This window comes from Saimiri boliviensis, chromosome 12, assembly GCF_048565385.1.
Source record: "Saimiri boliviensis isolate mSaiBol1 chromosome 12, mSaiBol1.pri, whole genome shotgun sequence".
In the NCBI taxonomy this organism is placed as follows: Eukaryota; Metazoa; Chordata; class Mammalia; order Primates; family Cebidae; genus Saimiri; species Saimiri boliviensis.
Genome location: NC_133460.1, coordinates 8,175,135 through 8,188,738, shown reverse-complemented (window position 1 = coordinate 8,188,738; position 13,604 = coordinate 8,175,135). Strand labels below are relative to the sequence as shown.

The following is a 13,604-nucleotide window of genomic DNA, read 5'->3' as shown; positions in this document are numbered from 1 at the left end:
TAATCCATTGCAGTTACTCTTTTTGGTAGCAATTTGTTGAATTGAGAATTTCTTTTTCGTTTTGTTTGTTTGGAGATGGAGTCTTGGTCTTTCACCAGAGCTGAAGTACAGTAGCACAGTCTTGACTCACTGCAACCTTGACCTCCTGGGTTCCAGTGATTCTCCTGCCTCAGCCTCCCCAGCAGCTGGGACTACAGGTGCGTGCCACCACACCTGGCTAATTTTTTGTATTTTTAGTAGAGACGGAGTTTTACCATGTTAGCCAGAATGGTCTCAATCTCCTGACCTGGTGATCCGCCCATCTTGGCCTCCCAAATTATTGGGATTACAGGCGTGAGCCATCACACCCAGCCTAGAATTGAGAATTTATTTGTGACAGAATATTGAATCAGTAGTGAATGATGAAGGCTAGAAGTTAAAGTCACTAGAGAAGGAAATCTAATCTAGTAACTCAGGCATGCCCATTGTGTTAGATCAAAGCTTCACACTTTCGCAGTTCAGAGCACTCTTGATTAAGGTTCAACAATTATTTTAATACTAGGCCAAAAGAAATCCCTAACAGTGGTGCCAGATAGGAGACAGGTTGTTTTTATCTTGTTGCCTGGGTATTGTCCTGGGATTCTCTGCCCCATCTGAGTAAAGCGTTGTGGGATAAAGGAATTTCTCGGGGTCAGGAGCTTCTTAAATTAAATCACTAGAAATTTAGGTATGATCTGGGCCTTCAAATGTGTGAAAAGCTGTATCCTTTTATTTCTCACTGTATTTTCCCCAATTTCTAGTAGATAAGAAATCATTCTTGAGGTCGGGTGTGGTGTCTCATGCCTGTAATATCAGCACTTTGGGAGGTGAGGTAGGTGGATCACCTGAGCTCAAGAGTTTGAAACCAGCCTGGCCAACATAGTGAAACACTGTCTCTACTAAAAATACAGAAAATTAGCCAGGCATGTTGGTGCATGCCTGTAATCCCAGCTACTTGGGAGGCGGAGGCAGAATTACTTGAACCCAGGAGGCAGAGGTTGCCGTGAGCCGAGATCATGCCATTGCACTCCAGCCTGGGCAGCAAGAGTGAAACTCAGTCTCAAAAACGAAAAAATATTGAAGAGTTTTTATATGTGGGAACTAAGGTAGTTGTAAAATTTCAAGTCATCCTTAAACAAAATGACCCACCTAGGAACTTGATCCTGTGAAGTGGCAAAATCAACTGGAGTTAGTTCCTTCAAGTTGTTTTTATTCTGGTTTCCTTTGTGTGTGAGTTAATTCATTTATATTTACTATTTCTCTTTTAAATTAGAGAGTATTTTTTATTATGTATGTCCTTTTAGATTTTACTTGTAGCTGATACTTTGAAATGATCACCCAGTTGTGTAGCATTGTCTAAATCTGAGCATCTTAAACTTCAGTAGGAAACCATGAGTTATTAATACCTTTTCCATTCATATATCAATATTGGAAGGGAACGTAAATGAATATTCTAAATAGGGCTCATTGGTATTAATCGGCCTTTGTGTTTGAGGGAAAAAAAAAAGCTGAGACATTGCATGAAAGATGATGCAGTGTGTACATTGATCTTTGCTATTAAAAACGGGGCCAAAATAGTATTGGCTGTTTGAACACTGTCCTGTTCTGTTGTTTTCTTCGTCATTTATTTATAGTCAGTCTTTGAATTCCTGTAATATGAGACCTTTTTCTATCTTTTAACCTTTTGTTACCTGCAGTTAATACATCCAGATTATATGGTCCTTCAAAAAAGAAAATCCCTAACAGTTCCATTTATTAAATAAGTAAACCCAAATAAGTATTTGTGTCCTGGCAACTTATAGTGGATGTCTAGAAAATTAATGCACATAAAGAAAAATGTTCATCTTGTTTATCCATGGGATGGGTGCTGGCCAAGCATTTCTTCAACTTGGAATCTGATGGAACACTGCCACCCTCACTGCCTCTTTTTCCATGTTGACCTTCACGGTAATTGCTTGTTGAGTAACTGCCACAACCCAGCTTTGCAGAGAGAGGGTATCTTAGGAAGGAATAAAGCGAGGTAATGCTAGTGTTGAGACTGTGAACGGCCTGCTTCCCTCAACTAAGGAGGGCCTGAGGGTGCCCCGTGGGTTCATGGGAGTGCCTCCGTGCAGTTTGGGAACCCCAGCTCTGCCTCCTTCCCTGTCCCTCTTGATCAGGAGAAATTGTCCCTCCCTGGCCTGCACGTCGCTGGGGGGCACAGCACGGGCTGTGGGTGCACAAAGCCCTAAGTGGCCTGTGCCACTGCCACAGGTGTTCCTTTGAGGCCATTTGTTTCCAGCCATGGCGCTTATAGGATTTTTCCTTTATCCTTTGATAAGTTACATTGACATCTGAGCCAGGTCACATCAGAGCATGTGACCTGGCTCAGATGTCAATATAACTGTTGTTATGTGTTCTTTTCTCTTCCCGTGTCTGTGACAGGTTAATTTAACGCAAGAATGCTGCAGATCCTCAGGGTTGGTGTAAAAATAGCTCATCCTGATGTGAGAAAGCAGTCAGCTTTTCTCGTTGCCATTGGCGGCCAGCACCCATTCTTTGTGGAGGTGAAAATGCCACAGGTGCTGCACTTAATCCTTGGGCATTGCCCAGCGCCCATGCCTGTCTCCAGAGTGGGGCCCAGGATGGAAGGAGTGTACCCCACTCTGTCCCCTGATGTGGAGCTTGGCCCTGTAGCTCGACAGTACCCATGGAATGTGGACAGAAGTGACAGCAGCCAGCTCTGCGTCTTCATTGGGGCAGCACATGTTCTGCTTGTGCCCTGGGAGCCTCCGCCTTCCACACTGTGGGAAGAGGATGCCCAGGGGGCTGCAGTCCCTCCAGCCCAGCCCAGGACAAGGCCTGGGAGCAGAGCCATCCCAGCTGACCTGCACCTCACAGCCCTGCAGGTGTGAGGGAAGTGCGTGTTGTACACACTGAGTTTTCAGGTGGCTGTTAATGGCAGCATTGCCTGACACGGACAGAAAAGAGATCCTCCAGGGAGAAGTGAGAGTCTGGAGACCCCGCATCAGAGAGGCCACAGGCAGCAGGGGCCGGATGGCTTCTTAGATTGGAAATAACGTCATCCCATCTGACAGGCTCCAGATGGTTGAAGGCCCAGCAGTGATCCCAGACAGGCCCCATGTCAGACCAGGCTTGTTCAGGGCTGTGCTGCCCTCGCCAGAGCCCGTCCTGAGGGCAGCCACACGGCAGGCAGCGCTCGCCGTTTGTACAGGCGAGGCCCAAGTTCCAGCCTGCCTTCTGGCAGGTAGAGGAAGCAGGGGCACCATGCTTCGGAGGTCCTGAAAGCAGATGGGGAAGCATTTGGTCAAGAGCCAGGAGGGGATGACAGACCAAAGGGGAGCCCTTGTCCCATGTGCTGAAGGCCGGGGGGCTGGACACCTGCTCTGTGAGCTGTAATTGGTGTCCCTGTGCCCCACCGGAAGGTGTACCAGGCGTCATCTTTGGTGGAGGACAGTGGCTGCCCTCGAGCCTTGCTCCCTTCCCCGTCATGGGTCACTGTCACGTGTGTGTCTAGGAAAGAAAAACACCAAAGGCAGAGGACCATCAGTCCCTACGCCAAATACTCCATGGCCTTGCTTAGAGACTGGATTTTGATATGCTGGAGGCTGTCCTAGACTCAGAGATTGGAAACAGGAAAGACCCATCATTGAAACCTTTGGGAAAGCCTGCAGCAGGGCATCTGGCGGCCTGAGTGGCGATGTTTCCATCTGGCAGATGCCGTCTCATGGGGAGGGATGGAGGAGTACATGAGCATTGCCAGCCAGAGGTGTCTGTCAGCTTCTTAGGAAATGGGCTCCAGTCTTGAAGCTGCTTTACCTTCCTATTTTTAGTCTCCACTGGTCCTGCCTTCTCCTTCATGACTGGTTGGCTGGACCCAGCACTTTCCCGACTTTCGACCTTGGCCCCTGCTGACACTCACCTTTGAGGCTTCCTGCAGACCCCATTTCTATTCATTTCCTGCAGTTCTCATACCTGGATCCCACCTGGGCTTCTCCAAGGCCTTCCAGGCCCTCGTCCCCCAGTGGGGATTACAGACTCCTACACGCAGGGCTGTCCTTGGGAGGGCCAGCACAGCCCCTTCCAAGTGGGCAAGACCCAGGGGTGGCTCAAAAGAGCTGTGCCCTAGCCCCGGACCTCTGAATGTTGATTCATGTAGCAAAAGAGGACTTGCAGATGTGAGTAAAGGCTGGTGTGATAAGACCATCATCCCCGCTATCTAGGAGGCCCCTAAATGCAGGCACACCATCTTCTGAAGAGGAGGCAGAGACTGGGGTGACGCAGCTACAACCAAGGAAGACCAAGGATTGCTGGTAGCCCACAGAAACTGGAGGGCAAGGAGGGTCCCCCCAGAACCTACAGGAGGTAGAGCAAGGTCCTGCTGTCATCTTGACTTCAGACGTCCTGTCTCCAGAACTGAGAGAAGATCCATTTCTATCATTGTAAGCAACCAAACTCGTGGTAGCTACAGCAGCCTCAGGAAGTGAATACAAATGGAAACTGAAAGATTCCGAGAAATGAGTGGGTACAGTGGATCACGACTTAATCCCAGCATTTGTGTGAGGACTGCTTGAGGTCAGAAGTTCGAGACCTTGTCTCCACAAAAAACTTAAAATATATGCCAGGCATGGTGGCTCACGCCTGTAATCCTAGCACTTTGGGAGGCCAAAGTGGGTGGATCACTAGGTCAGGAGTTCGAGACCAGCCTGACCAATATGGTGAAACCTTATCTCTACTAAAAACACAAAAATTAGCCAGGCATGGTGGCGCACGCCTATAGTCCCAGCTACTTGGGAGGCTAAGGCAGGAGAGTTGCTTGAACCAGGGAGGTGGAGGTTGCAGTGAGCCGAGATCGCACCACTGTACTCCAGCCTGGGTGACAGAGACTCCATCTCAGAAAAAAATAACGGTGTGGTGGCCTGCACCTGTAGTCCGAGCTACGTAGGAGGATTGCTTAAGGCCAGGAGTTGAAAACCAGTCTGGGCAACACAGCACGATCCTATCTCTACCAAAAATTTAAAAATTAGCCAGGCATGGTGGCATACCCACAGTCTTAGCTTCTCAGGAGGCTGAGGAGGGAGGATTACCTGAGCCCAGGAGGTCCAGGCTATATTGAGCCATTTTGCCAGTGCACTCCAGCCTTGGCAACACAGTGTAAGATCCTGTCTCAAAAACAACAACAGAAACTCAAAAGAGCCAAGAAATGACTGGACTGGAGGCCTGGCCTTCAGCTGCTGCCCTGCCCTGTGCCTGGTCACTCGGCATTCCCTGGGCCTAAACACAGAACCTATTATCCACCTCAAGAAAGCTCCCCACTGCCTGACCGGCAACTTGGGGTGGGCCTTGCGGCCCCCACCCATCATGGCCCCACAGCGCTGGTGCTGCGTGGCCCCCGCTGCTTGTTCTGAGCTCCCCAGCCTCCTGCAGAGTTCCCTGTACCTGACGGCAGTGAATCAGGAAGGCAGGCGTGTCCTGGACCGCAGAGCAGCCATGGCTGTGCAGCCACCAGGGGGCTCCAGTTGTAACCCTGGATGTGGCTTTGGCCTCTTACTCCAAGGTGACCTTGGGGCTCCCAGACAAGAGACAGGGAGAGGGGAGCCCAGTCCCACCCTCCTGCACATACCTTGCCCTATCCCAGAAAATGGGGGCAGCTGCACGTGCAAGGGACACAGGAACCTTTGGCCTTGTTATCAGACACTAAATGCAAACATGATTATCAGGTGCAATTTTCACAGCAGCAAGGAACTTGTGCCTACAGAAATAAGCACATTCCAGCAACCCACCTGTGCAGAAAGCCACACAGCGCCATTGTTTTTGGCACTCTCAGGTGGCGGGGCACACATGCCCCAGGGAAGGTCACAGTTGCCTGAACCTTTAAAACTCCCAGGACCTGCACTGCATGTGCAAGATCCAGAGCCCAGCAGCACTGCCAGGACGTTCAAGTGTTGCTTCAGAGACCTCTCTTCACAAACTGCTTATTTTCTTAAGGAAAAGGAGAAAATTGACATCAAAGGATATTCTAGATTCTTGACAGAATTCTCATCATCTCTGAGGACATCACCAGCATCTCAGGTGAGCAGCCGGTGGAGTCCCTCTGGGTGACTGGCCGGTCTGGAACGGGGAGGGAGGCTTAGACTCTCGTGCTGCAGCAGAGACTAAGTGTAGGGGCTCCAGCGTCCCTCCAGGCGGGTTTTCTGGCGGCTGAAGTGACTCGGGGTCCTCTATGTGATGCCAGCTGTTTGGCTTTCTAGACGTTGTAGGAAAGGCTTGCAGGGGTCTCCCCTGCCCTTGTTCCCTGACCTTGAGCTCCACCAGCCCCTGCCAATTAGGCTCCAGGAGGCTAGAGTGCTGTGGCAGGGGTGACACCTCACTTCTGCCATGTCTCTGCACCCTGTGTTCTCCCAGGATGAGGGCCATGAGGCTGCCGGGGACACTGCTGGCACTGGCTGCCCTGCTGCAGGGGGCTGTGTCCCTGAAGATTGCAGCCTTCAACATCCAGACATTTGGGGAGACCAAGATGTCCAATGCCACCCTCGTCAGCTACATCGGGCAGGTAAGGCCAGGGCGGCCTCTCCCCGAAAGCAGAGGAGCCCCGGAGTCTGGGGCTGGTGGGTGGGGCCGCAGAGTGGCAGGTGCGGGGCACTGAGCCCGAAGCCCAGCAGAACAGGGTCCTGGGCAGAATCATCAGGCTGTGGCTGAACTGAGGAATGCCATGAGCAGCAGCTGTGGCTCCCTTTCTGGCGCTGTGGGGTCCCTGGGTGGCACCAGCCCTGCTGAGCACCGCTGTTGCCCTGCCACCAGATCCTGAGCCGCTATGACATCGCCCTGGTCCAGGAGGTCAGAGACAGCCACCTGACGGCCGTGGGGAAGCTGCTGGACAACCTCAATCAGTGGGTGACAGTGGCAGGCACATCCCATCCAGGCACAGCCTTGCTTCAGTTGGGCCCCAAGGATGGGGACTGGGCAAAGCCCTGGTGTTGGCAGCCACAGGGGTCCCTCCTGACCCTCTCATTGAGACCTTGTTTCTTCAATCCAGGGATGCAGCGGACACCTATCACTACGTGGTCAGTGAGCCACTGGGACGGAACAACTATAAGGAGCGTTACCTGTTTGTGTACAGGTGGGTGGTCCAAGAGTGAGGGCCCTGGGGGGACCCCAGCAGAGCGGGTAAGTAGTTTCTCCTATGGGGCAAGAACCTGAGGGTGGCAGAGCAGGGTCCAGGGTGGAGTCAAAACACCCCGAGGTCACGGATCCATGGGGTGACCAGGTGCCTGGCTCTCCCTCCCAGGTGCCTTTCATAGCCAGTGGACAGGCAGGTGGGCCCAGACCCCGCCCTCCTGTTGCCTAGGACAGAACAGCTGCCTCCTGGGAAGCTGGACTAGGGCAGCTCCAGCCTGGGGTCATCTCCTGCCTGGCCTTCCCTTAGGCCTGACCGGGTGTCTGCAGTGGATAGCTACTACTACGATGACGGCTGCGAGCCCTGCGGGAATGACACCTTCAGCCGAGAGCCAGCCGTCGTCAGGTTCTCATCCCCGTTCACAGGCGAGTGCTGCCTGGGCCAGGGTGGAGCTCAGCTTGGCGCTTATGGCCTCTACTCCTAGGGCACCTGGAATGCCTGCGTAACACACTGCCCTCCCAGTTCCTGGGGCTGGGGTTTTCCATTCACGTGTTTTGGAAAATAACGCCCCTTGGGGGGACTGTCATGTCGCATAGTTCCAGCTGACATCGTGACTGAACCTGCCCCCAGGGAATGTGGCCGCTGCACAGTGTACCTCATGTGACATGGTGTCTCCACAGAGGTCAGGGAGTTTGCCATTGTTCCCCTGCACGCTGCCCCAACGGACGCAGTAGCTGAGATTGATGCTCTCTATGACGTCTACCTGGATGTCCAAGAGAAGTGGGGCTTGGAGGTGAGGCCATACCAAGGGCAGTGGGTGCCAGCGGCCCCCGCTTGTCCCTGGGCCCACAGGTGGTGTTTCCTGGTAGGATATCGTGTTGATGGGCGACTTCAATGCGGGCTGCAGCTATGTGAGACCCTCCCAATGGTCATCCATCCGCCTTCGGACAAGCCCCATCTTCCAGTGGCTGATCCCCGACACGGCTGACACCACGGCTACGTCCACGCACTGCGCCTACGACAGGTGAGCGGGGCATCTTGGGGCGCCTCCAGGAGCAGCTGGGACTTGTACATCTGGCTTCAGAGGCCTTTGGCCACTCACCCAACTGAGCTTCAGTCGATCCGTTCAGGGAAATATATAAAGAGCCACGAATGGGCCGGGCGCGGTGGCTCAAGCCTGTAATCCCAGCACTTTGGGAGGCCGAGGCGGGTGGATCACAAGGTCAAGAGATCGAGACCATCCTGGTCAACATGGTGAAACCCCGTCTCTACTAAAAATACAAAAAAATTAGCTGGGCATGGTGGCGCGTGCCTGTAATCCCAGCTACTCAGGAGGCTGAGGCAGGAGAACTGCCTGAACCCAGGAGGCGGAGGCTGCCGTGAGCCGAGATGGCGCCATTGCACTCCAGCCTGGGTAGCAAGAGTGAAACTCCGTCTCAAAAAAAAAAAAAAAAAAAAAAAGCCACGATTTTCAGTTTTGGGGGAAAGCGCATTTGGGGATAACAGGAGAGGCAGACACCCCGGCTGCCACGTGGTCTCCATGGTTGTGGGCATCCACAGACCTGCACTGGCTCCAGCTGTGGCAGGGGAAGGTCCCAGGGCTCTTGGCTTAGTTCCTGTGGGCACTAAGCCAGGCCAGTGGGTGAAAGGGGACCCTGCTCTCTCGTCCCAACACCCATCAGGATCGTGGTTGCAGGGACGCTGCTCCAAGACTCTGTTGTTCCCGACTCGGCTCTTCCCTTTAACTTCCAGGCTGCCTATGGCCTGAGTGACCAACTGGTAAGTGTCCTCCCTTGCCCAGCGACATGGGGACAGGACACAGCCCAGACCCTGTGCCAACTTCCCTGCAGGCCCAAGCCATCAGTGACCATTACCCAGTGGAGGTGATGCTGCAGTGAGCAGATGAACTGGAGGAAGAGAGGACCCAGCACGCCGCAGGACACACACAAAAAGCCCAACGCTCAGGTTAAGAAATACCTTTTAATTTAGGTAAATAAAGCTCAAGGATGTGGGGCTGTCATCTGTGATGTCAATCCTTCTTCCCCTGCCTGAGCCTTTGGGTGTCAGTGTCGCTCCAGGGCCTTGACAAGCAGCTCATTCAGGCGGCCCACCATGGCCCTGGGGTCATCAACCAGCCCAGCGGCTATCATGGCGTTCTCGTATATCTGAAAAGCAAGGGTAGAAACCCATTATGAGGTGCACTACACCTTTTCCTTTTGAGATAGAGTCACCCATTTATTTATTTTTTTCTGTCACCCAGGCTGCAGTGCAATGGTGAGATCTCAGCTCACTGCAACCTCTGCCTCTCGGGTTCAAGGGATTCTCCTGCCTCAGCCTCCTGCGTAGCCTGGACTACAAGCATGTGGCACCATGCCTAGCTAATCGTTATATTTTTAGTAGAGACATGGTTTCACCATGTTGGCCAGGCTGATCTTGAACTCCTGACCGCAGGCGATCCACCCGCCTTGGCCTCCCAAAATGCTGGGATTACAGGCATGAGCCACTGCGCCCGGCCCATTTTTTCCTTTTGAAAGCAGGATTTTTGAGGAAACTGCTGTTCCACCCGGAAGGCAGGCTGACAGGGAAGTAGCCCGGGTCCCTGCAGTCATCCTAAGCTGTTGCACTCACCTGATCCACCAGCAGCTGAGCCAGGCCAGGTTCACTCACCCGCAGCTGATTCAGCTTCTTGATGAGTGCATGCCTGCAACAGAGAACCCGCCAGAAAAGGCGGCTCAGGACCACGCCCCGTGAGCCTCCCTTCATGTTCTGGAATTGTCAGAGTATTAAGCACAGTAAGACTATCCAGTGTGGTTTTTTTTCCCCATAGACTTAGGTGACATTGTGTTTTAAAGGTATGTAAATGATTATTTATAGATGATATGATTTCACATTCAGAAAACCCAAGAGAATCAGGAGTTTCAGTATTAGAAAATGCTATAAGCCAGCCAAGTTCCAAGATTAATACACACAAAAGGGACAAAAGAGCTTAGTATATGAAGACATGCCTTGGTTCCTAGATCAATAATAATAAAAGAGAAGGAGGAGACAGTACAGAGCTCTTACAGTTTAGTTCTGGAAGGGGGAAGGCAAACAGCTCTGTGTAACGAGGGAAGAGGGAGGAGATGGGGCACTTGGATAACTGGTGAGCCGTGCAGAAAACCATTTAGACCGACATGAATTCCCGAGGGATCAAAGATTTAAAAGCGTAATTCTAGGGAAGAAATGTTTTATAATCTGTCTTTCCACGCAAAACTACAAACCCGGAAGCCAAAAACTGATGATATACTTATTTGACTGCATATTTTTCTGCATAGGAAAAAGCACCATGTAGTGTTTAACCTTAACATGAAAACTATAATTTTTCACTTAGGACAAGTCTGATAAAACTGAGGACTCTGGGGAAATGCAAATTTGCACAATCTTTCCAGACAGCTGGAGTTGAAAAAACCACATGTGGATGATGTGCTCAGACTTAGCCACTCCATTTCCTAACCGCATCCCTTGAAACTTTTTTTTCATATGGAGTCTTACTCTTTAGCCCAGGCTGGAGTAAAGTGGCATGATCTCAGCCCACTGCAACCTCCTCCTCCCATGTTCAAGTGATTCTCCTGCCTCAGCCTCCCAAGTAGCTGGGATTACAGGCATCCATCACCACGCCCAGCTAATTTTTGTATTTTTAGTAGAGAGAGATTTCACCATGTTAGCCAGGCTGATCTCAACTCCTGACCTCAGGTCATCCTCCTGCCTCAATATCCCATGTACATCCTCACATTTCTAGTCTATGTAGCTGGAAAAAAAGGCCATTCTTCATATGCTAATGTGGAGGTCACCTAGTTACCCAAAGTGAGAAAAGCCAGGCAAGGACCCACTGCACAGCAGTAAGACAGAGGAAACCCACTGGTGCACCTGTCCACAAGTGCACATAATCTCTGCGGAAATACACAAGAACTCTAATGCTGGCTGCACTGCGGACACGGATGGGAGGAAATTTCCCCCCATAAACACTTGAATTCTGAGCTATGTGGACCTAACACAAAATTTTAAAGCAAATGCAGTGAAGCTGGCTGGGCACAGTGGCTCTGGCCTATAATCCCAGCACCTTGGGAGGCGGGAGGACCACTTGAGCCCAGGAGGTTGAGGCTGCAGTGTGCTCTGACGGCACCACTAGTGCACTCCAGCAAGACCCCGTCTCAAAAAAAAAAAAAAATGTGAAGTCCTTTGGCAATAGAAACGAGCACTCTGTACAGCAATCTAATAAAACTAGTTAAAGTGGCTGGTGTCTGCCTCACTGAGCCACCCCAGCAGAGGCGCGGGCATTCTGCACACTGTCACTGCTGTGGGAAGTGGCGTACTCAGCAACGCCAGCCAGAAACCGAGTCAGGTTTTCTGCAGGAGTGCCATGGCTAGAAAATGGATCTCCCTCACTTCCAGTATAATTTTAAAAGTCATGGTTGTCATCTGATCCTTAACAAACCCGACAAAATAAGCAATGAGGAAAGGACTCCATGTTTAACAAATGGTGTTGGGGAAACTGGCTAGCAATGTGCAGAAAGCAGAAACTAGACCCCTTCCTGTCACCTTATACTAAAATTAACTTGAGATGGATTAAAGATTTAAACGTAAAACCTAACACCATAAGAAAACGTAGGCAAAACCATCCAGGACATAGGCATAGGCAAGGACTTCATGACTAAAACACCAAAAGCAATGGCAACAAAAGCCAAGATAGACAAATGGGATCTAATTAAAATTCAGAGCTTCTGCACAGCAAAAGAAACAATCATTAGAGCGAACCAGCAACCAACAGAATGGGAAAAAATTTTTGCAGTCTACCCGTCTGACAAAGGGCTAATATCCAGACTCTACAAAGAACTAAAACAGATATACAAGAAAAAAATAACCCCATTCAAAAGTGGACAAAGGATATGAACAGACACTTTTCCAAAGAAGACATATATGAGGCCAAGAAACATGAAAAAAATGCTCATCATCACTGGACATCAGAGTAACGCAAATCAAAACCACACTGAGATACCATTTCTCGTTAGAACGGCGGTCATTAAAAAATCTGGAAACAGATGCTGGAGAGGATGTGGAGAAATAAGAACACTCTTACACAGTTGATGGGAGTGTAAACTAGTTCAACCATTGTGGAAGACAGCGTGGCGATTTATTTCTCAAGGAATAGAAATTCCATCCAGCAATCCCATTACTGGGTGTATACCCAAAGAACCATAAATCATTCTACTATAAAGACACATGCACATGTATGTTCATTGCAGCCCTGTTTACAATAGCTAAGACCTGGAACCAACCCAAATGCCCATCAATGATAGACTGGACAAAGCAAATGTGGCACATACACCACAGAATACTACACACAGACATAGAAAACGGTGAGTTCATGTCCTTTGTAGGGACTTGGATGAATCTGGAAACCATCATTCTCAGCAAACTGACACAAGAACAGAAAACCAAACACTGTATGTTCTCACTCACAGGCGGGTGGTGAACAGTGAGAACATGTGGACTCAGGGAGAGGAGCAGCACACTGGGGGCAGGTGGTGGGGGTAGGGGAGGGGTAACATGGGGAAAAATGCCAGATACAGTATGCACCTATGCAACGACCCTGCATGACCTGCACATGTACCTCAGCACCTAAAGCTCAAAAAAAAAGTTATGATTGTAAAGTGACAAAAGAAAAAAACTAGATATATACTATATTAAAAAAAAAAAAAAAAAAACTCGGCTTGGTGCAGTCGCTCACACCTGTAATCCCAGCACTTCGGGAGGCCAAGGCAGGTGTATGACTTGAGCCCAGGAGGTAAAGGTTGCAGTGAGCTGAGATCACCCCTGAGCAACAGAGTAAGGCCCCATCTCAAAAATTAAAATACTGCTTAGGCTACACTGTGCGGGGGCGGGGTGGTGGTGGTAAGGCTATGGATTTTGATTTCCTTTTTGCTGTTTTCTAACATTTTTGGTAATTTGTTTATGCAATTTCAGTAAAAAAAATTATTGCTATGCACAAACTTTCTCCCCAAAAAAACTTCACATACAACAGCAACAGTTAAAAATGAAACTTTAAAACATCAAAGAATAATTCTTTAAAAACGGTACCAGAACCGTACAGAAAACGTAAGGTACCGAAGTTAAAGACCTAAATAAACAGATCATGTTCAAGTGCAAAGAAATGATACTGTAATGGTGCCAACGCCCCTAAAAACTCATTTAAGGGAATCAAAACTATCTCAAACCCCAGCCAGCCAGGTGCAGTGGCTCACACCTGTAATCCCAGTATGGTGGATCACTTGACGCCAGTTTGAGACCAGTCTGGGCAATATAATGAGATCCCATCTCCACAATTTTTTTTTTGAAACGGAGTCTCACTCTCACCCAGGCTGGAGTGCAGTGGCATGATCTCGGCTCACTGCAACCCCCGCCTCCCAGGTTCAAGTGATTCTTCTGCCTC

General features: G+C 50.1%; 2 protein-coding genes across 3 annotated transcripts in view; one reads left to right on the top strand and one right to left on the bottom strand.

The window, feature by feature from the left end:
- Positions 1-9,155, top strand: part of DNASE1 (deoxyribonuclease 1) — a 57,796-nt gene extending 48,641 nt beyond the window's left edge. The window contains exons 4-12 of one of the 2 annotated variants that reach the window (XM_074381675.1): positions 2,443-6,090; positions 6,424-6,571; positions 6,820-6,908; positions 7,055-7,138; positions 7,445-7,560; positions 7,816-7,928; positions 8,005-8,159; positions 8,818-8,914; positions 8,986-9,155. In XM_074381675.1, the coding sequence (XP_074237776.1) occupies positions 6,425-6,571; positions 6,820-6,908; positions 7,055-7,138; positions 7,445-7,560; positions 7,816-7,928; positions 8,005-8,159; positions 8,818-8,914; positions 8,986-9,033 (849 nt within the window). In that variant the 5' untranslated portion in view covers positions 2,443-6,090; position 6,424 and the 3' untranslated portion in view covers positions 9,034-9,155. Of the gene's footprint in view, positions 1-2,420; positions 6,091-6,423; positions 6,572-6,819; positions 6,909-7,054; positions 7,139-7,444; positions 7,561-7,815; positions 7,929-8,004; positions 8,160-8,817; positions 8,915-8,985 lie in introns of those variants that run through there. The other variant, XM_003928472.4, reaches the window with a different exon arrangement.
- The window catches only part of TRAP1 (TNF receptor associated protein 1), a 57,871-nt gene continuing 53,363 nt past the window's right edge, over positions 9,097-13,604 (bottom strand). The window contains exons 17-18 of the mRNA XM_039477838.2: positions 9,764-9,836; positions 9,097-9,300 (exon numbers count right to left, since the gene is read on the bottom strand). Of these exons, the coding sequence (XP_039333772.2) occupies positions 9,199-9,300; positions 9,764-9,836 (175 nt within the window). The 3' untranslated portion in view covers positions 9,097-9,198. The remainder of the gene's footprint in view (positions 9,301-9,763; positions 9,837-13,604) is intronic.